This window comes from Andrena cerasifolii, chromosome 6, assembly GCF_050908995.1.
Source record: "Andrena cerasifolii isolate SP2316 chromosome 6, iyAndCera1_principal, whole genome shotgun sequence".
In the NCBI taxonomy this organism is placed as follows: domain Eukaryota; kingdom Metazoa; phylum Arthropoda; class Insecta; order Hymenoptera; family Andrenidae; genus Andrena; species Andrena cerasifolii.
In genome coordinates, this window is record NC_135123.1 from 7738221 (window position 1) to 7762337 (window position 24117).

General features: G+C 41.0%; 8 protein-coding genes across 18 annotated transcripts in view; 4 read left to right on the forward strand and 4 right to left on the reverse strand.

The window, feature by feature from the left end:
* Positions 1-850, reverse strand: part of LOC143370001 (uncharacterized) — a 5050-nt gene extending 4200 nt beyond the window's left edge. The window contains exon 1 of the mRNA XM_076814580.1: positions 653-850. Coding sequence (XP_076670695.1) covers positions 653-736 — 84 coding nt within the window. The 5' untranslated portion in view covers positions 737-850. The remainder of the gene's footprint in view (positions 1-652) is intronic.
* Positions 1-3178, forward strand: part of LOC143370009 (COA8 family protein CG14806, mitochondrial-like) — a 22465-nt gene extending 19287 nt beyond the window's left edge. The window contains exon 4 of the transcript XR_013085545.1: positions 3011-3178. The gene's annotated coding sequence lies outside the window, so the exon portion shown is untranslated. The remainder of the gene's footprint in view (positions 1-3010) is intronic.
* Positions 2020-3178, forward strand: LOC143370008 (COA8 family protein CG14806, mitochondrial-like). 3 transcript variants are annotated; one of them, XR_013085544.1, is made up of 4 exons: positions 2079-2297; positions 2372-2569; positions 2645-2903; positions 3072-3178. XR_013085544.1 is itself a non-coding variant. In XM_076814588.1 (3 exons), exons 1-3 carry the CDS (start codon positions 2232-2234, stop codon positions 2843-2845), a joined length of 462 nt encoding a protein of 153 aa, XP_076670703.1. In that variant the 5' UTR covers positions 2020-2231; the 3' UTR covers positions 2846-2972. The 3 variants fall into 3 exon arrangements, 2 of the variants coding, with proteins under 2 accessions (XP_076670703.1, XP_076670702.1); XM_076814588.1 differs by lacking the exon at positions 3072-3178 and having other exon boundaries at positions 2020-2297; positions 2375-2569; positions 2645-2972; XM_076814587.1 differs by lacking the exon at positions 3072-3178 and having other exon boundaries at positions 2080-2297; positions 2645-2967.
* Positions 3022-5684, reverse strand: LOC143369998 (uncharacterized). The gene is made up of 9 exons (XM_076814576.1): positions 5561-5684; positions 5284-5482; positions 4836-5218; positions 4532-4771; positions 4375-4475; positions 3928-4141; positions 3638-3865; positions 3160-3576; positions 3022-3109 (listed from the first exon to the last, which is right to left on the reverse strand). Exons 1-8 carry the CDS (start codon positions 5672-5674, stop codon positions 3163-3165), a joined length of 1893 nt encoding a protein of 630 aa, XP_076670691.1. The 5' UTR covers positions 5675-5684; the 3' UTR covers positions 3022-3109; positions 3160-3162.
* Positions 5685-5991: 307 nt separating this feature from the next.
* On the forward strand, positions 5992-7115 carry LOC143370004 (uncharacterized). Its single transcript, XM_076814582.1, has 3 exons — positions 5992-6133; positions 6200-6437; positions 6503-7115. Exons 1-3 carry the CDS (start codon positions 5992-5994, stop codon positions 7089-7091), a joined length of 969 nt encoding a protein of 322 aa, XP_076670697.1. The 3' UTR covers positions 7092-7115.
* A 114-nt stretch (positions 7116-7229) lies between these two features.
* On the reverse strand, positions 7230-10795 carry LOC143369996 (protein claret segregational). Of its 2 annotated transcripts, none has more exons than XM_076814572.1 (5): positions 10535-10795; positions 9202-10202; positions 8823-9120; positions 8226-8500; positions 7230-8149 (listed from the first exon to the last, which is right to left on the reverse strand). In XM_076814572.1, the coding sequence occupies exons 2-5, from the start codon at positions 10200-10202 to the stop codon at positions 7729-7731; spliced, it is 1995 nt and encodes a 664-aa protein (XP_076670687.1). In that variant the 5' UTR covers positions 10535-10795; the 3' UTR covers positions 7230-7728. The 2 variants fall into 2 exon arrangements, with proteins under 2 accessions (XP_076670687.1, XP_076670689.1); XM_076814574.1 differs by having other exon boundaries at positions 10627-10794.
* Positions 10796-12980: 2185 nt separating this feature from the next.
* On the reverse strand, positions 12981-19247 carry Marf (Mitochondrial assembly regulatory factor). 7 transcript variants are annotated; one of them, XM_076814567.1, is made up of 13 exons: positions 19096-19247; positions 18550-18627; positions 17866-18151; positions 17665-17791; positions 16318-16711; positions 16137-16244; positions 15324-15477; positions 15111-15249; positions 14720-15033; positions 14358-14653; positions 14120-14287; positions 13852-14048; positions 12981-13775 (listed from the first exon to the last, which is right to left on the reverse strand). In XM_076814567.1, the coding sequence occupies exons 3-13, from the start codon at positions 18041-18043 to the stop codon at positions 13571-13573; spliced, it is 2280 nt and encodes a 759-aa protein (XP_076670682.1). In that variant the 5' UTR covers positions 18044-18151; positions 18550-18627; positions 19096-19247; the 3' UTR covers positions 12981-13570. The 7 variants fall into 7 exon arrangements, with proteins under 7 accessions (XP_076670682.1, XP_076670684.1, XP_076670683.1 ...); XM_076814569.1 differs by lacking the exon at positions 19096-19247 and adding an exon at positions 18776-19060; XM_076814568.1 differs by lacking the exon at positions 19096-19247 and adding an exon at positions 18691-18724.
* Positions 19248-19623: 376 nt separating this feature from the next.
* On the forward strand, positions 19624-23255 carry Nsun5 (Nop2/Sun-like domain containing protein 5). 2 transcript variants are annotated; one of them, XM_076814578.1, is made up of 6 exons: positions 19624-19923; positions 20157-20427; positions 21298-21554; positions 21634-21749; positions 22161-22341; positions 22417-23255. In XM_076814578.1, exons 1-6 carry the CDS (start codon positions 19798-19800, stop codon positions 23122-23124), a joined length of 1659 nt encoding a protein of 552 aa, XP_076670693.1. In that variant the 5' UTR covers positions 19624-19797; the 3' UTR covers positions 23125-23255. The 2 variants fall into 2 exon arrangements, with proteins under 2 accessions (XP_076670693.1, XP_076670692.1); XM_076814577.1 differs by having other exon boundaries at positions 19630-19923; positions 22161-22333; positions 22406-23255.
* The last annotated feature ends 862 nt before the right edge of the window (positions 23256-24117 follow it).

Below are 24117 nucleotides of genomic sequence, written 5' to 3' on the forward strand. Positions count from 1 at the left end.
GCGTTTTCCAGCAAACTGTTGTGTGTTTCCCTCAAGAACCACCTGCTACATAACTACGCCTGACAGTGGCATTGTTGTAATAACAACTTGTCGCTTTACGCATTGTCAGAAAATCAATCTCAATTGCTGCTGCTGTAACATTCGCGAGTTGTCAAGCGGCAGCAATTCTCTCTATTTGCACCCTCGTGAAGCGGGCGCGAGAAGCAGAGGGTGCAAGGGCGCTATACAAAGCGTTTTTCCAATTCTGGTGACATTTACGGTATGAATAATTTTTAAGGCACTATAGCCCCAGAACGATTTGCTCTCCAATTTGGAAAGAGGAGTGATAAAACGCCGGCAATTGCCAACCACCCCTTTTGACGGAAACACGGAGCCTTTTTTTGTTCTGCCCACAATATTATTTATTTACTAACTTCTTTCTACTAGCGGAGAAATTTTTTTAGTTTTACTGGCATTCGTTCGCGGGAGTTCTTCAAGCTCAAGAGAAAACAACACAACAAACACACACGCGCTGTGCTTCTATCTTCTCCTCTCTCTCTCTGGTGCTTTCACTGGGTGGTTTTGGTTTAGTGGAAAGTGTAGTAATGCATGAGATGGACGACAACGACGACGATTTCTTCAATAGCCCCGCGTACATGTGGTGCAAACGTACTTTAACGTTCGTTGGGGTCTGGCCCTTCCATAGTATCCACAAGCGAATCACGAGGCAACTGCTGGTGTTCACATTGAGCAGCATATGTGTTACGCCGTCGGTAAATTTAAATTCTGGTTGGGCCTTCCCTTCTCCTTTGGTCGAAGGCGAAATTATCTGGAATTCCTAAATTGTGGATAATAATAAGTACTGTATAAGGCTATAGGAATAAGATTTCGTAATTCCTATTGTGTCCGGGGGACCCATAGAAAATGGGGGCGGCGATGGGGATTCGAACCCACGCTCCTTGGTTCCTCTGCGCTACTAGCCAGCCGTCTTACCAATGTTGCCAAAGTCAACTCTCCGAGGTCTCTTATTCCGGACTCCCTCTTACGTGGCTTCCTGATCCCACAATACTCTTAAATCGCCATGTTCTCGAATCCTCCACCCTCTGACAACCACAGGCAACTTAGCACCCATCATTCCGTAGTAGAAACACCAGCGTGTGAAAACTACTTACTCTCTATCGGTAAACACCAACGCGCGGTGGCCATCGTTCCTCGATGTTCCAATCGAACGCATGATACCCTCGAGATTATCCAGTTTCCAAACAGATTTTCGTACTTAATTGCAGCGATATATGTATACGTTTTGCTTTACTTCACGCAGGGAATTCGTCTACTGCGTATTCATCGACTTTCGAATAAATTTCAGATGTTCACTTGCAGTTTTCATTGAGGCTTAATTCCAGCATTTGCCCCGAAGTGCAGCGAAACTTTAGCGAAATGCAGATACCGGAGGAGTTGCTCGAGGCTGTGATTTCTTTGTAGGCCCTTTTTTGTGGAGAGAGAAGGAAGAGGGTTGGTATATGAAATTCAGAAGCGTGGAAATGGTGTACATATCAGGATCGTGAAATATCTTACAAGGACAATGTATTTGTATTAAGAGAGAATCTTACATACTTTCAGGTTTGTGCACTCACATACCGACAAGGTAACAAATTATGATGGTTTTGATAAAGAAAATTATTTAAACTTGCCAGGCTGAGGCTGAAATGGTGACTGCGAGACACTCGCCTTGGCTTGGCGTTGACATGGTGAATCGCTTTTTTACCTACAAATGAACAGTTTTGTTGGTAAATCTTGTTGCTAAATGATCGACGGTCCTACTTTAATTCACCTCTTTTGCCACTACGGGCCCTTGGCGTTTTGTTAAAACACTTTTTCTAGCAATAAATAAACGTTTTTATTGTTGAAAACGATTGTGTAGCTATATCTACGAGCTACGAGAGACTTAGATTTAATTGGAGCCACGGATCGCAAATCAGATTTCATTTCATGAGATGTGATTTCAATCCACTTTTTTAGCGAAATCAGCTGTCGGAGAATTGATGAATTATAAATTTTCTAAACATTAACTTAAGTATTTCTATTGTTGCGTTTCAAAATATTGGCCCTCGAGTATTTTCCTATAGCATATTTCTCATCATTTCGTTTATCATTAGTTAGGCATTAACAGCGGTGATGACTGGTGAAAGAGTTCACGCTCGCGTAATTAACCTAAAAACACTTGGGAGCCTAAAAAATGTGAACGCTATGAAATGGCTCGATTATCTAATTTCGCGCAAGTAAAACGTTACGACAGAGTAGCACGATTATGTAGCGGGGTAAGTGCTTTCTTTATTATCTTATTCAACAACTTGACAATCTCGGCTTCATTTATGTTTCGTATTTTAACCAGAAGGCGTGCTCCAACCTAAACCTTTCAGCGGAAACTGACATCATCGGTCCGCCTGACCCGATTTCTAACTTAAGACCGATAATATTCGCGAGATCTCCGAATGAGACGAACCTCGAGAAGAGATATAGAGAGGTCAGAGAAGCTACTCAACTATGGAACCAGGATTTCTGGCTGAGGCACAATGCTAGTTTCATAGAAGTACGCCATGGAATTTTGGATAATATAGTTACGAAGAATTCTATTAAATTTCTTAACGCTCTATATGCACCGTAGGAACGTAAACGATTCCAAGACGACCTAAAGCTACAAGGAAAGGAATTAATTACGGCGGATGACATGTCAGTATTCTATAAACAGTTCTTGGATAAGAATTGGAAGACTCACTTGAATTACAACGTTGCATGGTACAGGAGAAACATCCAGCTATTGTTTCTCGAGATTGGCGTCAGAGTATCCAAGCTGAAGTTTAAGTAATTGAGACTTTCTAAAGAAATTCTAATAGGAAATGCATTACTACTTAGCGTATGCATTTGTATGTACTGTATATTATCTGTAAAGTTATAGGTAGGGAATTCAATCACGGGAGTTTTAGAACTCAAAAAACAGCCGGGATCCCGGGATTGAATTCCCTAATTATAGATTCATATTAAAATATACATTGTACAACGTACCATACTCATTGTTATATATTTATTCATAGAATTAGATCAAGCCAGAGTTCCTGAAATCTTTGTTGTAACAGATTTTATGAACACAAACCATTACTTTAATAAAATTTAGCAATACGCACATTACGCGACATAATTATTCATTCTCTTAACAGTTCTTGAGCTGCTCTGATACATCTGACTTCTTAGGTATCCTATTTCCTCTTCCTTCGTTTCAATAACCGACGCCATGTGCCTGTGTTGATTTCTCTCATGGGTGAGCTGTTTTTGGTAATCCTTCACAGACCCGTTCAACTTCTGATAAGCAAATTTTGCGATTGTTAAAGCTCTTTGCTTTTCCTTCTTCAGGTACTCTATTTCACTTCTGAGAACTCTACACTGCTCGCATTCTAACAGACGTGCTTTGTTCAATTTATCAGTTTGGTCCAACGTTACTTGCAGAGTTTTACTCCTCTGCTTTTCTTGATACAAGTCCTCTTTCAGCTGGTCGAATTCAGCGGCAGCTTGTTGAGCTATCCCTTCGCTATCATTCAGCAACTAGTAAAACCAAACGTTTCTTAACTCGTCTTAAATGTTGCGTCCGAAGCATACGCACTACCTTTCTTTGCCTGGCGATAGTTCTGTTCTGTTCCTCTACGATCTTCTCTTTTATTCTCAGTTCGGAAGAATGGTTCTCTCGAAGAGCTGCCAATTCTTTCTGCAAACACTTGCATGCTTCCGTTTCCTCGTACAGGCAACGTTTCAAGTCTTCGATTTCCTCCTTCATTTCTTGACAGGCACAATCACTCGACTGCAACATCCCCTGCACTTGCGATAATTCTGAACTCTGTGGACACATGGCAAATCAATGTACGATTGCGATTTACTTGCACTTATTCGTTGCCTTACCTTCCGAGACAATTCTTCATCCTTCTCGTGCAATATACGCTGTTGATTATTACATAGTCCCGTTACTTCGCATATCCTCCGTTTCTGTATCTTAATCACGTTTATAAGCTCCGAAATCATATCTATGAACTCTGTTCTCTCCTTGTTTAAAGCGTCTTCCTTCTCTTTTACCGCAGACTTCATCCTACTCACCTCTTTCTCAACTTCTTCGCACCTTGTACGATGGAAGCATGCATTTAATATCTGAAGTGATTTTTAGATTATACTTTGGAGAGGCAAGGGTTTCACATATCAGAGTCGGACATTATTCGACTAAATTTTTATGTAAATTTTATTCCGAATAAATTTTAAATAAATTTTTATATGAATAACATCATTTTATTCGAAATTTTTATTCGAACAATGCCCAGCTCTGTCACTTTTTCACGCGGGAGTAACGAAACTTACCTTTTAGCTTCGTCATCCGACAAAGATTGCATCTTATTCTTCAGTTTATCCCGTTCTTGCGTCAGAGCCTTGTTAGCGTGCTCAACTTCGATTATCTGTTGCTGAAATGGTAATTAATCTGACATTAATGAAAATGATTTCTCCTCGATGTACATACTTGTAACTTCGTGATCTCGTTCAACAGCTCGTCCCTATCTGCTTTAACTAAGTGCGACTGATTTTTGGATTGTTTCACTAAATCCATTGCAAACTTAGTTTGCTCCTCTGCTGTTTGCAATGCATCTTGTAAACAAGCTGCCCTCTGCTCGCTGTCTTCCTTCAGACAGTTCAAGCTGCAGGTCAACGACTTCAGCTTCTTCTCAAGCTCTTCCGTGCGCTTCCTTTCGTTCGAGAGTTCCTACGAAATTACATATCACGTAAACTCGCACGAAGCATGGGACAGAAACAAACTCGAGCAAAACCTCCTGAATTCTTTCAAACATCTTTTCGTCCGCCACGGGAACATCTATGCTGTAATTAACTTCTCCCAGTTCACTAATTTTCTGTATAACATCCGCTCCACTTTGATTTCTTTCTCTGCTCGCTGCTGTCTCGAGTTGTACATTTTTCATGCTCAGAGTATTTACGCTTAAGTCAGTGCAAGAAGTGTCTTTAGTGGGAATAGTCTCTTCACTCAGCTGTACGCGCGTACTAATCATCTTATCACTAACATGGAACCCAGGTAATTGTGGAATTAAGTTCAGTTGATCAGATCTAGTTTGAATCCCTTTCACAGGATCTTCTCTGATCGCGTCGCTGCTAACATTCACAACCGCGGATTTGGAGACTTTTAAATCCGTCTGAACTAGCAAAAGGAATTAAATCAGAAATTCATTGTCTCTTTTAAAAAAACTGATAGCATCGAAGTACCTTCCCTTAATTTGGTTCCTCTGCATTCAAGGCATTTCTTACGCGCCCTGCACGTTCTTGCATTGCATGGTGACTTCTTTTTACAGCTTTCGTGTGAAAAACATTCGTCGATGCAGTTGAGTCTATTGAACTGTTCTTTCAGGGACATGAAGTGATAGGTGCAGTGACAATGTTTCGCAAAATTATTCTGCATACTGCACTGCAACGAAACGCATCAATTCTCATACATCGCAACCCATTTATTGTGGAACAATAATGTGCGACACGTCGCGGTTACCTTTTTGCACGTCGCATGTGGATACGCGTTACATTCCTCTTCCATTCTTTGCAATTTAGAAATGATCGTGAGCTGATGGTTCAGTGCGTCAAGTCGTGTTGAGATACTGCACATTCCAAATTTTACTGGATGTATTTTTATGGACGTCTGTCATAATACTAATTTCTGCCCCTGTGGATTCTAAAGTATTGGCAATTAATAACCAGTGCAACAAAATAGGCCTGAAACTGTTGCTATTATGTCCTTCGCAGATTGTCTTCTTTTCTTGCCTGCGTAACCTTTCGATTTGCCATTGAGGTACCTTCGCAAAATTCATTTTAATCAAACATTTACGTAGCTCCTTTAACATGCAATGAACACAGAAACAATGTCTGAATATAATTACCTATCCATGAGAAAGTTGGACGTTTCCGAATAATACCGCTCGTGCAATGCTCTGTCGTTGCTTGAAATTATTTGCCCCAAAAAGATCGCGTTATATATCGTGGAATAGCTTGTTCCTCTGGGCATTTGGATTATGGATAGCTCTGTGCACGAGTGATATATATCATTCAGACGTATTGTCCCAAGGAGGTAAGTATGCACTCCGTAAATCATCCTGACTCGTATATCTGTATAATTACAGTGTCTTTTATCTAGCTGCGATGATCTGCCAACAAAATTGGAATTCTGGAATTGCATATAACATTGCGATTAGGACAGAGACCATGGAGAATCTGTCATATATCGACGCAACAAATTGTAATTTTTGTAATATCGTGCTGGCGGTGAAAACTCTGTTCCAAAGCATTTACATGCTTCTTTTTGTGTGCCTTGCGGTGCCTCTTCTGTGTATACACGACCGCATAAAGAGAAGCATAGATAGGCCAAGTAATATGTAAGTAAAGAATTTCTTGCATTACAGTCTGTTAATTGCATTCTCATTCACACGAGTTTCCGCAGAGCTAATAATCTTTGTTCGATTGGCAAGTATTTGAAAGCTGTTGCGAAATACTGCAAGGAAAATATCCTTGATAGAAAGATGACAAACGAAAATGATCCACCAAGTGTCTTGCAATCCGAGTTGATTGCGAAGTGTGAGATAAGGGCACAGCAGCTACGGGGAACTTTAATTCATAATTGGAAAGAAGAGTATGCTTTGGAAGGAAATCAGATCAACTGTTTATTCAACGCGAGTATAAGGACTGTACAGAACGAAGTTACTTTAGGTTGCTACACGTTGTTGCTATTCAACAATTACGAACTGTACCGTTATTTCAATGCCCAACTACTTAAAAGTACGTGCCACTTCTTCACGAAATATCCTGCTGCTCAGGATCCAGGATATGTGGTAAATGATGGAAAATGGTTGAGCGAGTGTAAAGCGATTAGTAATCTTGAATTGAAAAGTGGTATGCGAAAACGAATTATTAGCTCCTCGCCGGAATTCCAAAAGTTTCTGGCGAGCTTGAAAAGATCTCGAGTTCTTTATCCATGTATGTTAGAAGTATCCACGAGTTACCTTATAAGTATAAAATCAACTTACAAATAGTTACTATATGAACACGTCGTCTTAATAAAAACCATCTTATTCGCACGAACGCTTTTATTTGAAATTTTAATAATTTTATGCCACGAGATACAGAACACTTCGAACAGGTTTCGAACAGTGATCGATGAATGCCAAAAGTCAGATTAATGTTTTATTATCTGAATACATTATATAATATATTTATACTCTAACTTATATTATAACTGTTATGAACATTATTTCATGAAAACATTTTCCATGCGATATACCTATAAAACTGCGCACCTATTCGAAAATATCCTTCATATCGTTGCCAATGCTTTTTTGTTTCCTTTAAAGTGAGACTAATAACTTAAAAATGAAACATCAATTTCAATGGTACCCCCGTGACTTAAGTGGGCAGATTTTTATGCGAACTTTTATGTTATCACTTTACATTAAACTATTTACACATATTTTGTACCATTTTAGAAACCCGAGAAAGTGAAGTGTCACGCGTTATAAAACTAGCTTTCATAAAAATTGAATTACAAATTAAAAGTATCCGGTGTTAGAAAAATAGCTTTCATAAACATTAATATTAATTACAAATTAAAAGTATCAGTCAGTCAAACGGTAATAAAATTCTGGTAACAAAGTGTTTAGTCTATCTACAATTTCACGAAGCATTCTGCAAAACCGTTCGCGTTCTCTTTATATTGCCAGTCTTGCAGCTGTTGACGTTGCTAGCGAATCGTAACGAATTCAACGTTTCGTTGTAACATTCGTCTAGCGGCGATATATTTAATAGCATCAAAGTCTTGGAGTTGCCACCCAAAGACGGCATTAATAGATGAGTGAGTTTAGAGTTTCTATAAGGTATATGTTCCTGCTTCTTCAACAGAGCAAGTATTACGTTACCGAGATTTGCGAGAGATTTATTAATATTCTTTGTTTCAGCCACCCGAACCGATTCCTCGCCCCGCAGTCTCTCCGAACCGGCTAGATCCACCAGATTCAGATTCCCTATCGAAACCTCTTCTTTCATCTTGTGCACCCCTATGAGTTTGATCCGCGTCACCGAATGCGACCTCGATGACCTAGAAAGATTGCATTTCGTGACTGTTAGCGAATCTATACGATAATTTTCGTACATATGAAAGAAGAAATATTTACCGTTCGTTCGATTGGGTTGCCGCAACAGCCCTGTTCTTTTGGGCTGTTAGTAGACACTGGTGTAATTCTTCAGGACTATGTATTTCTTCAATCTTTAAGTTACTGACATATAAGTCTTGCCCTTTGCTGTCGGCCATCCTAATCTCGTGAGTTTTCAGTTGCGAATCGAGGAGATCGACTATGTGCTCGTTGTAAATTTCAAGGAAACTGGCCTCTATCCGGTACTCCCAGCCTAGTAATTCAAATTCTCGCATTTCTTGAAATATATGCTGTACCTGCAACATAACATTTCGAACCTGTGTTTTAGACGCCGAATAGAATATCAATGCTAAGTACTGTGCCCCGATGGAAAGAAGACGGTCGAGAAACTCTAGGGCCCGAATATCAGGCCGAATAGTATATCCCTATTGGCCGGCGCGGCAACATAGACGAATACAAAGTAATCAAACAGGACACGGGCAGCGGGAGCCAATGCGAGCGAAGAACCCCTCTCACCCCTGTGACATTTCAATCTTCTTCTTTCCATCGGGGCACAGTAGTTAATGGAAAGTAGTTATACATCACTGAACGATTATAAACGAACTAAACGATATATACCGTTTTCGGTATCATGCCCTCCGTTTCTATGCCTGGGAGACCTTCCATCGTGTACGTTTTACCAGAGCCGGTCTGGCCGTACGCGAAGACACAAACATTGTACCCTTCTAGCGCCGATTGCACTAGAAGTGCCAGTTCCTCGAAAATATCTATCTGCCTCGCGGTCGGCGGGAACACTTTATCGAACGAGAATTCTTGTCTAGTTCCCCTAACTTTGCCACTGCAGCTCACCGAGTCTGACCCGTCAGACTTACCAATCTCGATGGTGCATTCGTCAGTGAAATTCATACTGCACGTTCTGTGGGCAGAAAAAGAAACGATTACGCAATAATTTATTAAATCCCAGAATTTTCAGACACGACAGATGATGGATACATACGGTTTTCCAAGCTCATTTGGGGTTTGAGGGCGAACCCTACAGAAGACACGTATATTCCCTTTCAGTTCTTGAATGGCGTTATGTAACGTTCTCCGGTCCTTGTCCATTGTATGAACAAGAGACTGGAGCTCGTCGCTTATCATTCGCAATTCTTTATTCATCTTCTGCTCGGATTCAAGGCTTGCCCTTAAACCTTCCATCTCCGATGCGTGCTCTGAAAGGAGTGCTTCTTGCGAAGCACACTTCTCTTTGAATTTCTTCAATGCATCCGTAACAGTTTTGAACGATGCTTCAGACTCTTTAAGGCGATTAGCGAGATCCTCCCGTTCGTCTTGAATGCTGCTTACTTCTGCCTTTAATTGGTTCAGCTCGCAATCCAGGGCTTTGTTCAAGTTCTCGTACTTTTCAGCCTGCGACTTGTAGATTTTCGAATGTGTCTCTAGAGTGCTCACTTGAGTCTCAAGCTCGTTGCACTTGGACGTGGTTTCTTTATACTTTTGTCGTACATCAGACAATGCGTCATTGGACTGAGCGAGGCGCCCCTTTAAGTCCCACTTAGAGGGCTTAGCTGTATTGGTACTCTGCACCCTTCGGACTGCAGTATTTGGAACGGGTCTCGTCGTACTGGTACTGGTACTCGCTAACGTACCACTCGGTTGTACCCTAGGTTTAACAACGGGCCTAGTAAATGGCTTTTTAACTTCGCCATGCACCGTCGTGATGGCGGCTGGCCTTTTCACAGCTCTGGTAGTGATCGACGACATGGTTCTTGATCTCCTCAGATTCGGCCTCGGTGGAGGCTTATTCTCGTTTGTACATTTGGAGTTGAGATTCAATGTACTTTTGGCTTTCTTCAAAGATTCCGAGACACTACTGGAGCTGGTCGTGGGTAGATCGGTGCTATTGGACGCTTTCTCGTCGCCCATTTTCATGCTCCTGCTTGTGAATGAGTTAAGTGAATTGAGGAAATTAATTTTGGGTTTCGGTAACCGTGATTCCATCTATCAAACACACGCAATGAAAATCAATATAAATACACGAAATGAGAGGAATGCTTCTTAAAAATTCCAACAAACCAACACATGCGTTACCCAAACTTTGAAATACTTCGTGATCCCCGCGATATATTAAGCAATAAGAAAAATAAATAGAAAACCGAATTCTACCGTTCATGCCTCGTTCAAACACCGTCTACGTAAAAAGCATTCGGTTCGATCGTGAAAGAAAAATCTACAGTACGAAATCGACTCTACATATATACTTGCAAATACGATTGTTCGTTAGAAGAAACTTATATACGAACATTAGTGGGAGCAAATTCAATAAAACAAACCTCGTTATACAAGAGTAGGCAATCAAAATCCCTCGCAGCCACTGTCACACGTAAAAATCGTCGTTATAATTAATTGTATGGCGCAGTATTACCGAATACTTTCATAACAATAGGAAAGCTTTTATTTAACACGTGAAAGCGTTTCTCTCTAAGTAATATCGCAATGCCGTGAGAACACATAGGTGGTAGATCAGACTTCTCGTGGATACACCGTTCGAAAGAACGTTGCGGAACGTTATGATCTTGCTGGAGACCAAAGGACGGTTAAATGATACACGCTACATTTATTTGAACTTGAATCTGGCGGAACGCAGCCAATCCAAGGTGCCCTGAAACGAGGCAACCAATCCGTTACGATGTGGACGAGGCGCGACCAATAGCAGTGCTTATTAGATTCGTTCTCGTTGGTAAAGAGGGGAAGTATAGATAGAAATTCGTTTGTTTGGCCACGGGCGAGATATAGGATAAACCATGCATATCCTATACAAACACAGTACCGGACAAAAGTATTGGGGCATCCTTTAAAATAGAATGACTCTTTTCAAATTGGTCCAAACGGCTTGGGTCTTTTTTGAGAAGCTGGAAGGATTAGTTTACTAGGCGACGTGGTTCGTCGTTTTGATAAAAAATTGCAATTGTAGATTTGTAGATTTAAGTTATACACATGCTAAAATTTAGAATTCTGCTGTGAATTGATAACGTTCCATGCGACACGCAAATTGTAAGGGGGTTTTAGAGCCCCCAGTCCGCGTGAGGAATATTTACAATGGATGTAATGTATTTTATCTCTCATCTATGATTTTAACAAGTTCTATTGTCTAATACGTAAAAGTGACGAGTGCGTGCTGAAAAAGGCATTTCGTAGCATTATTTCTCTCTGTAGTAGCCGAACACCCTGTATATTCGCATGAACCTACGCGTCGCGTTATCTTTACGCACGCGGCTCACTATGCCGGCTTCGTTGTGTACAGTTTTTGCACATGTCAAGACAGAACGTTGGAACGAAGCAAGAAACACGTTGCAAGAAGCACGTTGGAATTGTACCATCGTTTTTGTATCGTCGATGAAGGAGATTCTCAGCCGGAATTTATATGCAAATTTTTAAATATACACAATTTTAATCGTTTAACGCAAATAACTTGGTGTTATATATGGGCAAATTTCACTTACGCCCAAATCGCCCGCGCGGTCGGGATATGTAATGAAAATCACGGGCGATTTGAGCGGAAGTGGAACGCACCTCATATGTTATAATGCACGTGGCAAGGGATTTCCCAGAACGCTGTGCGTTGCCACACGTCTTCTCGAAAGCAATATTAAATTTTTCATTTGTTAATGTTAAGAGATATGTCCCCTCTTCTTCACACGCGGCACGAGATGTAATTTTATGTATACATAATTTATTCATCCACTCTAGAGTATAACTGTACGCGATATTGTGAAATATAGCACCGATAAAGCATCAAATTTGCAATCAGAACGTCGTCTTGGCTCGAAACAATATTGTATGAGAACCTAATGGACCCGATGATTTCAAAATATTGCGTCGTATTCGAGAACTTAAGGATATTCGCGTTTACTTCTTCAACGCCTTAGGAGAGCACACGACCCTTTTTATACGTGCATAAGAAATCTACGGCTTGTATTTATGTACAAAAATCCGGCGGTTTGTGTGACGATTCCAATAAGAGAACCAGTTAATGTTGAATAAATGTTTCCATTTTTAAGGCTCGGCGTTGGGAGCCTCCAAGGAAAAAAAATTTAGTTGTAAACATTTATATTGTTTTTATATATTAAATACATACATTCTGCATGTATGTACGTTTATCTGTTGTTAACATATTGATATATTTTACATTACACTATAAAAGGTAGTTATGCAACATATTTTGCGCGCTGAAAAAAGGCATTCCATAGCACTATTTATTTGTAATTTATCAATATAGTTCGTAATATTGTATTCGCATTAGAATTATCAGTGTAAAAGTCGAAGAAATTTTGTTACAATAGAAGTGAGAAATTCAAACGAGTCGATTACTCAGAAAACGGCCATGGCCACGCGGCGATGCGGTATATCCTGTATTCCAATACATACCTCTATCCTGCTCGTCAATACTCTAGGCGGTGATTATACAGCCGAAAATAAGACGAGAATCAAAAGTAACGAAATTGCGGTAAAGGCTTCGTTTTCAAGAAATACGTAAGCTACGGGCGTAACATGGTCATTTGGGGCTTTCTGGGCGTTTAAAAAAAGTTGCAAATCAATTTTTAGTGGCTTTGTAACCATGCATAATGTTCTAAATCGACTTTCAGTATCTCCTAGGCTCGATAATGGTGTGAGAGTAGCGTTGTTTAAAATGATTTTGGAATAGTGTAGAATTATCAAATTTCTAATATCAATTTATGTACTTTTATAGTTTCCACGAACGACCAAGAAAAAGCATAATTCTTATTCAACAAACAACCGTTTATTAATACAGTAACGTAAGCTCTCTTATAAATATAATCTAATAAATCTAATAATTGCATTATTTCATTCGCTACATAAAGAATTATACGTCTTTGTAATAGATTTGGGTAGAAATCAGGTTTTTACAGATTCGTTTAAAAAAATCTCATGATTTAAGTTTGCAAAAAGAAAACAAACAATACCTCCGATCACGATTCCCCTCAGACGAGATATTTAAAAAACGAAAAATACCTTCAAAAATAAATCATCGCGAAGGCGAAATAAATCATCTGTTCGCGTCGCGACAAATTCATTAAAAGTCTGAAACTATAAATTTCCAAGAAGCCGAAGGTGCCTGCGTTAAGACTAGAGTTTCGTTTTTGTAAAAACATTCCCGCTGTACGCACATGTAATTGTTTAGGAGGACCCATCCAGGCATGCGTTCAATATATTTCATTGTAGGTATTCTAGTACGAGCTATATCGATTATCACAACATGCAAGGACACATTTCCCGATTCACGATGTTCTGAACATCGGTTTTTCCAATAGTTTGCATTACTTCCTAAGAGAGGCGTCGGTGGATGCTTAGTTTAACGATTTTAAATACGCCGCGTCGAATAGTTCGAGTTCGTTCGTTAAATAATTAGCCTTATTTCGTAAAACTTTAGCGCTACTTTTTGCCTCCTCGAGCATTCGTATCGTAGTTGTGATGCTCTTCAGATTGCTGTCCATTTCGGACGTCGTTTCGTCTACTAAATGACAGAGGCGCGCGAACGTGCTCGACAGCTCCCTGTAATCAGAGAAACAGCGCTATGTTACGAATCGGTTTCTTTAACGAAACAAGTACGAAAAGAACCGATGCTCACTGTTGTACTTGATGGCTACAATTCGCCGATGTCAGATCTACGATTAGTTTCAATTTCTGTGTAGCGTGGCCCACGTACTGGCGCTTGAACTCGCGTTCCTTCGCTTTGTTAGTCCACGTTAATCGCTCGTACAGATACAATGCACCATATACAGCACCAGTTACAGCTATAAGTCGCCAACCAATCGTCTTCAGCATCTGCGAATGGGTAATCTCAGTAGAGTGTAGTCATTCCACTCAATACTTAACATTCGGCTTGGAGTACTTACGAAACCGGCGACTATGAGACCACCCATGGTACCCTGAGACGTTACAGAGGCTATCGCGATTCTAGTAGCCAACGACCAGTCGTCTGATCGCTGTTGAAAGTTTGGTGTGCTTGATATGAATTTTACAGAATCGACACTATCTGCGGGCGACATGATCGCTGGTGGCATCTACGAAAACAGAAATTGAATAGTATCTTTGTCACGGTAAAGAAGTACTAGGTGGGGCGAGCTCACTTACATCCTGCGGGTAATTCGCTATGGCTAGTTTGTGACTCTGCCTCCCTGCGAACCTTTGGATTATGGCTGTGATTCCCCAAGAGAATCGAAACTCTAGATCTTCGTGGAAGTCTGCGCACAAATTGTCGCAGTTTAATCTGTAAAAAATTTCGAATGGCTCTCTTCTTGGCAAAATGCTCAACGACATCTGTCTCTTGTTCTCTGGCAACAAGCTTGCCATTCGCTCTGTCATTTCCTTCTGCGAATTCTCTATGTTCATCGCCAGTGCGGTACTGAGCCTCGCCCTCAAGTTAGAGCCTGCAACAATCGCCAAATTAGAATGTCGTCGTGGCAGAAGGTATGAGGGCTGAATCGAAGTATTACCTAAGCCATTTTCCACGTGGGTATGAAGCTCTCGCTTGTACACATTTAGAACTAACGAGTCGGTATGAAACGGAACGCTGAACTCGTCAATGAGCACAGCTAATCTGTGAATCTCTTCGCTCAGAGCTTTGGAAACTCTTTGCTCTACATCCTCCACCATATCATGAATCTTGTTCTTCATCTCCTGGGTCAGCAGCATCAGCTGCTGCTCCGTGAAATTTAGTGTGTCATGAACCTTCTTTTTAGCGCACAGCTGCTCGTTTCTCATCATCTGCGTTCTGTCCAATATTTTATCCAGCGTCTGTCGAATCTCTCTGAAACCCGATCATTCTTCTTGTGTGATGGGAATTAAACGTACAAGTGGAAGCTGAACGGATGAAGAACTACTTACTTGGCGATGTGTTTACCGCGTTGAGAGTGCTGCTCGAATTTTGTCTTCACTGCAGACTTCGAGATGCACTCCTCGAATTTTCGTTCGAAATCCTGGAATTCGAAGTAGCGATTTTGGAATCCTTCTGCTAGCGCGCCGTCTGCGAGAAAGTTTGGCATGCGTTAATTACGAATCGTTCGTGCAATCGTTGGAGGAAGACGCTGAAGAGCTTACTGTGAGCAGGCTGGCCACGTTGCTCCTGCATGCGAGCTTGCAGAGTCTCTTTCGCAGAAATGAAAAAGACGCGTTCCTCGGCATCTTTCGGGGTGTAAACTTTTAACTCTCTTGACAGAAAATCCACTGCCCGCTCTTGGTGTTGCGCCCTTACCTACGCACACATAAAATCGTAAATAAATACAATATATATGACAGCTCTGAGAGCACAAATTCAGAAGCAAAATGCACGCCATTTCCTTCTGACATTGAAAGCAGAGAAATAGTAAAAAACACTGCGCCATTGGAAATGATAATCTTATTTACCGTGACTCCCAGTAAGGTCTCTCCATGCCACAAAATTTGTGCGCGATATAAATTGCATAGTGCATTGTTGGATTTCATTAACAATGTACAAATCATGAAAAAAAGGTATAGGAGTGGCTATGAAAACTGAAGTTGACGAAGTAGTATGACTTACCTCCTTTTGCTCTTTGACCAGCTAAGGGATAAATGGGGTATTACGTGAATTATTTGAGTAAAGCTGCCACTGCATACAGCTAAAGTGTCAATAAATTTATACTTCACAGATCTATTTCTGAACGTATCAATACGCAGCGAGTTAAATGATTAGTACCCGAAAAGAACACCGAGGTAGAAACGTCGATATGTAGTACCAGCTTTAATGAAAATATAGAATCTTGTTTTACAAGAGACTTGTTTCATTCTTCAGATATTACATTTATGAGTAGTTTCCCAATTGATTCAATACATTACAAGACAGTGTTTGAAACGAAAGAGAAGTTCCATGTATCTCGTTCGTGCAATATATACCTGCTCGAAGAATTCTGGTTCCGAAGCAGAAGCGTCCCATCGATTATTCAGAATAAAGATATTTGGTTTCGATAACTTTGTAGACACTTTGTGGAAGAAATTCTTTTCCTGTAATTATAGGATATTTTCAATATAATACAATTGTATGTACACATGCAGAGTAGAATGTGATATCACTTACAGTAACCATTAAAGTAGATTCAGCATTGGCTACTAAAACAAAGACGTCTGCGTCCAAACAGTGTTTATCGATCCATTCATCCAGATTGGGTGTTACATCCACGCCGGGACTGTCAACGAACACTACGTCATCTCGTAAGAGTAAGCACTTCTCCTTTGGCCAAAATATTCTTACTAAATTGCTCTCGCACAATTTTTCCTTGCAGAGAGCGTGACCTAGTTGGCCGACCGATTGGACAGGTTGCTTTTCGGTAGATCCTTCGGTGATCAGATAAGACTCCCCGCTATCCGACCCTTCGACTTGTAGAAAACAATTCGTCGTGTGTCCTATGCCGCTAGGCAGAATCTTGTCGCGTAACATTGCATTAATAACCGTACTCTTTCCGTTGCTGGTCCTGCAATACATACGTTGTGCTTAGTTCAGACATCAACGCCGCTTAAGGGGGACACCGCTGTGACGGCCGGAAAAGTAAGCCGTTTTAAAGATTTTTTTCAGGAATAATTTACAGTTTTCATAGAAAATTTGTATTACCTACCTTTAGTACAATGTGTTAAGAGAAAAACGATCTTTACAAAAATAATGGTGGGTGATAAAAATTTTATATGAAAACTGTAAAGTATTCCTGAAAAAAATTCTTAAAAATGGCTCACTTTTCCGGCTGTCACAGTGGTGTCCCTTCTTCAGGGGAGGTTCCGGTCTAGAGCCCATAAAAATAGGTAATCGCTGGGAGTTTTTTTTTTTTAAAGGAAAACTACTACCTATGTATAATTTAATGGGACTTTTTGCATTGTATTAAGGAAGTCTTAAATTATAGAAGTATATTTTTTTGTTTTATGAAAATTCATCCAAATCGATGGGACCTGTATCTCCAAAAATTATTATCCGATTCGACTGAAACTTTTTTTATTTTGAAGAATATACTTCTGTCTAGGGGGAAAACCAGAAAAAAATACAAAAGTGATATTTTTTCAGAAAATAACGACATTTGAAGTTTGAAATCACTTTTTCCCAACATTTTTCGTCCTTTCAACGCCTTTAAAAATTATAAATTATCAATTTTTTGTATTTTTTTCTGGTTTCCCCCCTAGCAAGAAGTATATTCTTCAAAATAAAAAAAATATCAGCCGAATCCGGTAATAACTTTTGGAGATACAGGTCCCACCGATTTTGAGAACACTGTTTCGAGAAAAACGCGTTTAAAGTTTCACGTAAGCGCCGAGTGGCTGGTTGTTACCCATGCATTTGTTAAACACGCATTCCTAAAAGGTTGAACATTCGAAAAATGAAACAAAAGAAAAATCGATTTTTAGATCGGAACCTCCCCTGAATCCCATCGTAATCTTATACCTGCCGAAGAATGCAACTTTCATGTGATCCCGCTTGAGTACATCTCGAATCGCGTGAACTTTGTCAACATAGCTCTTGATTTTCTGTCCTTCGTCGGGCGTAATGACACGGTCTTCGACTTGCAGAACTACAAAAATAATTTGATCGTAGTCATTGGACGCTACCGACCGGTACACGAGAGATTTCTTTATGTCTATTTACATTCCATGAATGCCACAGTGTCCTGCACATAGTCGTCTATCTCCACGAATATGTCGTTGATCTTTTTCTTGGCTTTGACAAATATCTGCAGAGGAGAATTATCAGTTCGAATATCTGTCGATCGCAAGTGGCTGTCTCCCCCAATCATGGACATTGTACGATTGATGTAGGCAGCCATAGATCCTTATATGTTTATCGTGTACACAATGTGATTGGCAAAGTAAGATATAATACGGTGCGATACTTTAGGCAAGATGTTGATGGAATGCACAGCATGCAGGATCGACTGAAATCATAAAAAAAAGCAACAATTAAACATTTTCTAACGACAAATCCAATCTACGAGGTTGTAGGTGCGATTGTATGATAATCAACAGATATATATACAAACATATGTATTAAGCGACAATGTAACTGTTTGGGTACTTTGGTGTAGCTATGGGAATAAAACAGAAGGAAAGCACGATTTCGATATATAATTAACAATTCTGCACATGTATATGACACATTAAGCTGCAAGGCTACGCATTCCGTTTGAAATAATCTCTTGCTCCGAACGACAAGAAAGTCCCCGCATATTCCGAATTCTGTACATCTGTGCGATATGTGTGCGTGCGATTAATTATACATAAAGTTTCACGCGTAGTAAGCACTAAGTAACAATTTACAGCAAAGCAATAAAACCTTCTTGTCTTTAGTCATTGAAGTGTCCTTTATCTTGATACAAATCAGACTGTGAACGTTTCCTTTAGCCCGAATCTTCTAAAACAATTTATTACAATTTCGTTATTGGATGACACTGTATCGCCGTTAAGCCTAACATACTTAGCGAAATGTACATAGAGGAAACTATCTACTGCGTTTTGAAAGTTTAATAAAAACTCCACTTATAGAGTATTGTTATTTGTACTTTGTTGTCCAACGGGTTGCCCAAGTTCTGCCACTTATATCAGGGGAGATATTTATAAATTCTGACAAACTGATGTGTACGTTTTGTAGAGCGCGATTGCAACAGAATATTTTGCGTCTCTCTATTCCGTTTCGACGATCACGGGCGCGCATCGGCTTGCCCGTTAATTAACCAACGAATGCCGCGCAATTGTTACGAAATCGTCTAGCCGAGAGATTTGCAAGTTAAAAAAATGGAAAGTACACTTCGGACTGCTGGGCGAGATTTAACCTGAGGCGAACGGCAGACTCGATAGTAAGCTTTGGAGAACTCAATCTTACCGAGTGGTTACAATTCCATATTTCTAATCGAACGTAAATCTGATCGTGTGTGAAAGGGCGCATAACATTTCGTGGCTAGAAAAATAACGAACTAACAATTAGATCCAAGAACATCCAAGTACACTAAAATAAGTTCATATGCGAACTGAGGGTGGAATGGAAGTGGTAGCGAACACGTGACGTTCGAAGAACGAAGGCTCATTTCCAAATATCTCGCTGTTCTACGTTCCGATCGCCGAGAAATCAGCCTTCAGATTTCTTTCGAAGGACGAGCAAAGAAAATATATCTTCTACAAGAAATACATCTCTTCTTTCTGATAAAGTCTTTCAAACGCACAAAATCCCTTCGAAATACTTTCAAATCGACCGCCCAATATGATAATTCTGAAAATAATCCCGAATAAAATAGCTCTAAAAATTCATGGGACAGATGATATTTTAATAAGATTCTTTTTCGCGCATCTATTTTGCATTCTGAAACAGTTGCTTCTCATTTTGTAGCGTATTTATTTATTTATTATAAAACCGTGCTCGAGCTTTGTGCCACTTTCGGCGCACTTTGCAGCAGCATGGCGGCCGTGTGATTTTATGTCGTTCAGTTCGCACGAGGCGCATCTCCCGCGTGGCATATCCAACTGATACAGCACCGAGTGATTAGAGTTGATTTTAATATTTCGAGGTAATTGTCTCTGATGCAGTAACATGCCTAGCGGATTCGTGCACTCCGTCAAAGTCCCAAGACTTTATAAATCCGCTGCGAAGATCGTCCAGGAGGTTCGCGAGAAGGGTGGCAGCCTCAAGTCGTTGATATACGAACAAAAGCATCCTGTAAGTTGATCACTTAATCAGCTGAGAGCGTAGAACGAAATGACTGGATAGTAAAGCGGACTAAGTTTCACGAATTCGAAAGGCTCTGGAATAGTTGGTGGCGTATTACTCGTGCCTCCGCTCCAGCTTAATCACGTGGTTTTCATGGGTGTTTTTCCTCCGAACCCCTGCGTCTTCGATAATATTCCTGATAATATGTTTAATTTTCTCCTCACGCTTGTTTCGCAATGTAGAATGTATCTGCGATATACTCTCTGAGCGTCAATACCTTGCAAAAAGAGGCCCTGCTGAATCACCTCTTAACTAGAACTGGTATATTGCTGAGCGAGCCTCGTTTGGATCCGTGGCTGGCGAGAATTCTGATAAACGAATTGCTCTGGGGGAAAGAATCCCTGAAAACTGAGTGTAAACCTGCCAAAACTATACTCTCGTACGAGAAACAGCTGCGGGATGAGTTGAGGAACGCTAGAGACGTAGAAGCGCTTCAGCCGTCTAGCAAAGCAGGTAAACAGGTTGGCATTTTTTTACCAATCGATGTCTGTTATTTTTACAGAGATGGGCCATCCCTGCGCGAGGGAATTAGTAGCCGGATCGAGCCACCGATATATCGAGTCGTTGTCCTTGTAAGAGAATCGCGCATCCAGATTGATGGTTTTGATCATACGCAACAACCGAATACTTTCTAGTCGGCAGTCTAGGATTAAAAGACTTCTGTCTTACGTGCATAAAGATCAGCAAAAGTCCCATCCGAGAGAGACGTCTCCCGATCGGAGCAAACAGACGCCAGCTATGAGTCTTTTGTCGGTGTTGGGGACTCTGTCCCTGTATAGCATGGCTATGTTTACCTTGCCGTTCGCTGCATTTTTTGGGGTTCAGCACATTGTACAGGCTGAACTACAAGTAGATAGATTCATGACGAATTGCATTTCTGTACTCGCCGCCGTGATCACGGTGAACTTGATAATATTCTGTTACGCGTATCAGGCTTTCCACGAGCCCGACGATACCCCTGAGATTAAAGAGATCGCGGATCAGCCGTCTAAAGAAAGTCTCAATAAAAAGATCGATTAGTTGCAAATAAGTAATTATTACTAATAAGAAATATAATGTTTACTACTCTATTTACACTGCACACATATTAGTATTTAAAGCATGTTAGTAACGTATCTACATATGTAATGACTATGCAGTAGAATATAATTTATATATTTGTATATTTTTTTACTATTATTATCATGGTGTGAGATAATGGCAGTATTGGATAGAATAATTCAATATGTATAAAACAATAAACGGTTCAGCCAGAAAGCATGACTTTTTACTTAACATCGTGCACCTTTACGTGTCAGCTAAAGTCGATCTCATTTTTTTCAGTTCGCAAGCCAAGGTACGTTCGCGTCAACACTTTACTGTTGCCCTTGCACAAGGCAGTAACGTGCTTCCAAGACGAAGGATGGTCCTTGCTGCCGAAATGCGCGACTTACGCGTCGCATCTCATGGCTGTGAAAAGTTTGTCACAGCCCAAGTTCATTCAGGACTTCCATGTCCCGGAATTACTTGTTTTCCCACCTGACACGACATTCCACAACCACGCCGCGTATCAGAACGGAGAAATCATTTTACAAGATAAGGTAAATCTTTTGTAGAAATCAGTGAATCTCGCTGCGATTGTTTATACAGATAAACGTTTCATTGTACTCGGTGTTTTAGGCCAGCTGCCTTCCAACGCAGTTGCTGAACCCGGAGCCTGGATCGGAAGTGCTCGATATGTGCGCAGCTCCGGGAATGAAATCGTCACATTTAGCTGCGATCATGAGGAACGAAGGGTACGATCCGTCAAGCTGGCGTTAACGTTTTATTCACAAATGGGGGTCGTCCTTAAATTATGTAAGGCTTTTAGGGAGAGGGGGTTGGGAATATCTTAAGTTTTCTCAGAAGAGGGAAGAGGGAGTTAGGTAGCGTATTGCGTAATATTTTTTAATCTAATTTTCAATAGATACAAATGCTATTGTTGCAGAAAAGTAATTTCAGTTAAAATTTCCCGAAACCGAGTTAAATGAATTATGTAAACCTTTAAAAGAATTTTACGGTAAGCAGGGTAGGGGGAGTGGAATATAAAATCTTACGAACTCTTATACTTGGGGAGGGAGGGGTAAGAAATCGCCAAAATTACCCTTACGTAATTTAAGGACGGCCCTATGGCTCCAGGTAATTTCACTCTATGTGCCTTTTTGCAGGAAAGTTTTTTCAATAGAAATTGACAAACGAAGGTATGGCACTCTATGCGAACAGGTCAAACTGACAAGCTCCTCTTGCATAGAGACTATTAACACGGACGCGTTAACCTTGGACGCAAACGAGTACTCTAACGTGACCTATATTTTGGTGGATCCGACTTGTTCTGGATCAGGTAAAATCCTCTTCGCGCCGGTAAATCTATAAACCATCGAGATCTTATCTAAAATGAAATTCTTTATCCCAGGCATGTCGGACAGACAGCTGGTGTTCGGCAAGGAACAGTGTTCGCCGCAGCGACTGAAACAGTTGCAAGCGTTTCAAGCACTCCTTCTGAAGCACGCCCTCCTCAACTTCCCCAACGTGAAGAAGGTTGTCTATAGCACCTGTTCCATCTACCCAGAAGAGAACGAGCAAGTGATAGACGAGGTTCTCGAGATGGTTCAAGACGCGTACACGCTTGTACCCGCGCAGAAACTGCTTAAAGATAACTGGACGAATTACAGCTCGAAGAATTACAAATGCTCCGACAAGTGTCTCTACGCGAAGTCTGATCTAGATCTGTGCACCGGCTTTTTCGTTGCAGTGTTCGAGCGAAACTTGGGCGTGCCTCTGCCCGAGTACAAGCGTAAGGGGCGAGTTGCATCCGACGAGCAACAGCTGGAGGGGAACGACGAATCGAACACTGCGAGAGCGAGCTCAACGAGGACAAAGAAGAAGCGCGGAAAGAGGAAGAGCACGAACGCGCAGGAAGATTCCATAGTGGATAGCAGTCTGAACGTTTCCTCTGACTCGATTAAGATCATCGGCGAGATGTCTTCGCAGAACGACGACGACGAGGAGGTCGCGTCGCCAGTGAAGAAGGCGAAGAAGAAAGCAGGCCGTAGGGTTAAGAGGCAACCAGACGAAGGAGCTCGGCCCACCACCAGTCGCAAGCGATTTAAAATGCAGAAGGAGGCGCAATAAAAAGTGCAACGTTGCCTAGAACAGAGTACAAGTTATATCTTTCACTGTTCTAATGCGAAATACTTTAAGACCTGCTATATCCGGAGGGAGTGACGAGGAATGTATTCTGACAATATACCGATGTCAAATGAGCTTATAAATTTGTACTGTCCTCTCGTTTCTCCTTAACACGCTGTTCCTTCCAGCGCGATAAATTCTTTAGCTATTTTTAACGTTATTTAGGATAAGATCGGTACCTTTTATCGGCGGTGTCGCGCAACTTTCGACCACGACACGAAATCTCCAGCACGCACGGCATCAAAGGCCCAAGGAGCTTGTCCTTCGGACCTGGCACGTAAAGAGGGCTCGCAGCGACTCCTACCTACCCGAAATTTAGAGAAAACTTACGGAACACAGAGGTCTTTTAAACAAAGGAGCGAGATTACTTTACCAAAAGCTCCACGCTGCCTTATCTCCCCCGAACTCTGCTTAATTGCACCTCACGTGGGCAGATAAGGATTCTTTGCGAATAAGAGTTTTTAGTCCGATGGCCTGGTCGATGATTACAACTGTACCGTGGCCATAGTTAGTACGATAATAGTTAATATCATTCCTCTTCCATGGTCAGGCAAAGCGAAGCCTAAAACCCGCGCGCAAATGTTATTTCAGACCGAAGGATATCGTCGGAGTGAGCTTGATAATCCTTATGATGTACATGACGTTTCCTTGATGCTCGATGAAAAATTGGCCCCAGCCACGCAGCGTGCTTATCAAGGCTTCTTTCGGCGAAATGCATGTCTGTATGAACACTTCTAAACTTTGTCGCGCTGACGCGAGCAAGGTCTTGTATATCTCTTGATATAAAGCCAAGTGTGTTTCAGATGGCAGCTGATAGCAGCCTCATAGATCGTCGTAATATGCAGTGATAACGTGGTAATGATCATTATACCCGTGGGGTCGCACGCTTGCGTCATTAATGGGACACATGTAAGGGAACCAATCCGTGTTAGCGTC

Coding starts and splice junctions, on each gene's coding strand:
- Nsun5 (XM_076814577.1), top strand. CDS start 19,798: ATGCCTAGCGGATTCGTGCACTCCGTCAAAGTCCCAAGACTTTATAAA. Junction 20,428..21,297: donor TCAGCCGTCTAGCAAAGCAG/GTAAACAGGTTG, acceptor CATTTTTTTCAG/TTCGCAAGCCAAGGTACGTT. Junction 22,334..22,405: donor TCCGACTTGTTCTGGATCAG/GTAAAATCCTCT, acceptor TCTTTATCCCAG/GCATGTCGGACAGACAGCTG.
- LOC143370004 (XM_076814582.1), top strand. CDS start 5,992: ATGCTCTGTCGTTGCTTGAAATTATTTGCCCCAAAAAGATCGCGTTAT. Junction 6,134..6,199: donor AGACGTATTGTCCCAAGGAG/GTAAGTATGCAC, acceptor TCTTTTATCTAG/CTGCGATGATCTGCCAACAA. Junction 6,438..6,502: donor ATAGATAGGCCAAGTAATAT/GTAAGTAAAGAA, acceptor GAGTTTCCGCAG/AGCTAATAATCTTTGTTCGA.
- LOC143369996 (XM_076814572.1), bottom strand. CDS start 10,202: ATGGAATCACGGTTACCGAAACCCAAAATTAATTTCCTCAATTCACTT. Junction 9,121..9,201: donor CCAAATGAGCTTGGAAAACC/GTATGTATCCAT, acceptor TTCTGCCCACAG/AACGTGCAGTATGAATTTCA. Junction 8,150..8,225: donor GCAACCCAATCGAACGAACG/GTAAATATTTCT, acceptor CAATCTTTCTAG/GTCATCGAGGTCGCATTCGG.
- Marf (XM_076814565.1), bottom strand. CDS start 18,043: ATGGCTGCCTACATCAATCGTACAATGTCCATGATTGGGGGAGACAGC. Junction 15,250..15,323: donor ACGTGGCCAGCCTGCTCACA/GTAAGCTCTTCA, acceptor ACTTTCTCGCAG/ACGGCGCGCTAGCAGAAGGA. Junction 14,049..14,119: donor GTCTCATAGTCGCCGGTTTC/GTAAGTACTCCA, acceptor ACCCATTCGCAG/ATGCTGAAGACGATTGGTTG.
- LOC143370008 (XM_076814587.1), top strand. CDS start 2,232: ATGGCTCGATTATCTAATTTCGCGCAAGTAAAACGTTACGACAGAGTA. Junction 2,298..2,371: donor TAGCACGATTATGTAGCGGG/GTAAGTGCTTTC, acceptor TATTTTAACCAG/AAGGCGTGCTCCAACCTAAA. Junction 2,570..2,644: donor ACAATGCTAGTTTCATAGAA/GTACGCCATGGA, acceptor TATGCACCGTAG/GAACGTAAACGATTCCAAGA.
- LOC143369998 (XM_076814576.1), bottom strand. CDS start 5,674: ATGTGCAGTATCTCAACACGACTTGACGCACTGAACCATCAGCTCACG. Junction 5,483..5,560: donor CACATGCGACGTGCAAAAAG/GTAACCGCGACG, acceptor GTTTCGTTGCAG/TGCAGTATGCAGAATAATTT. Junction 4,142..4,374: donor TCGGATGACGAAGCTAAAAG/GTAAGTTTCGTT, acceptor CCATCGTACAAG/GTGCGAAGAAGTTGAGAAAG.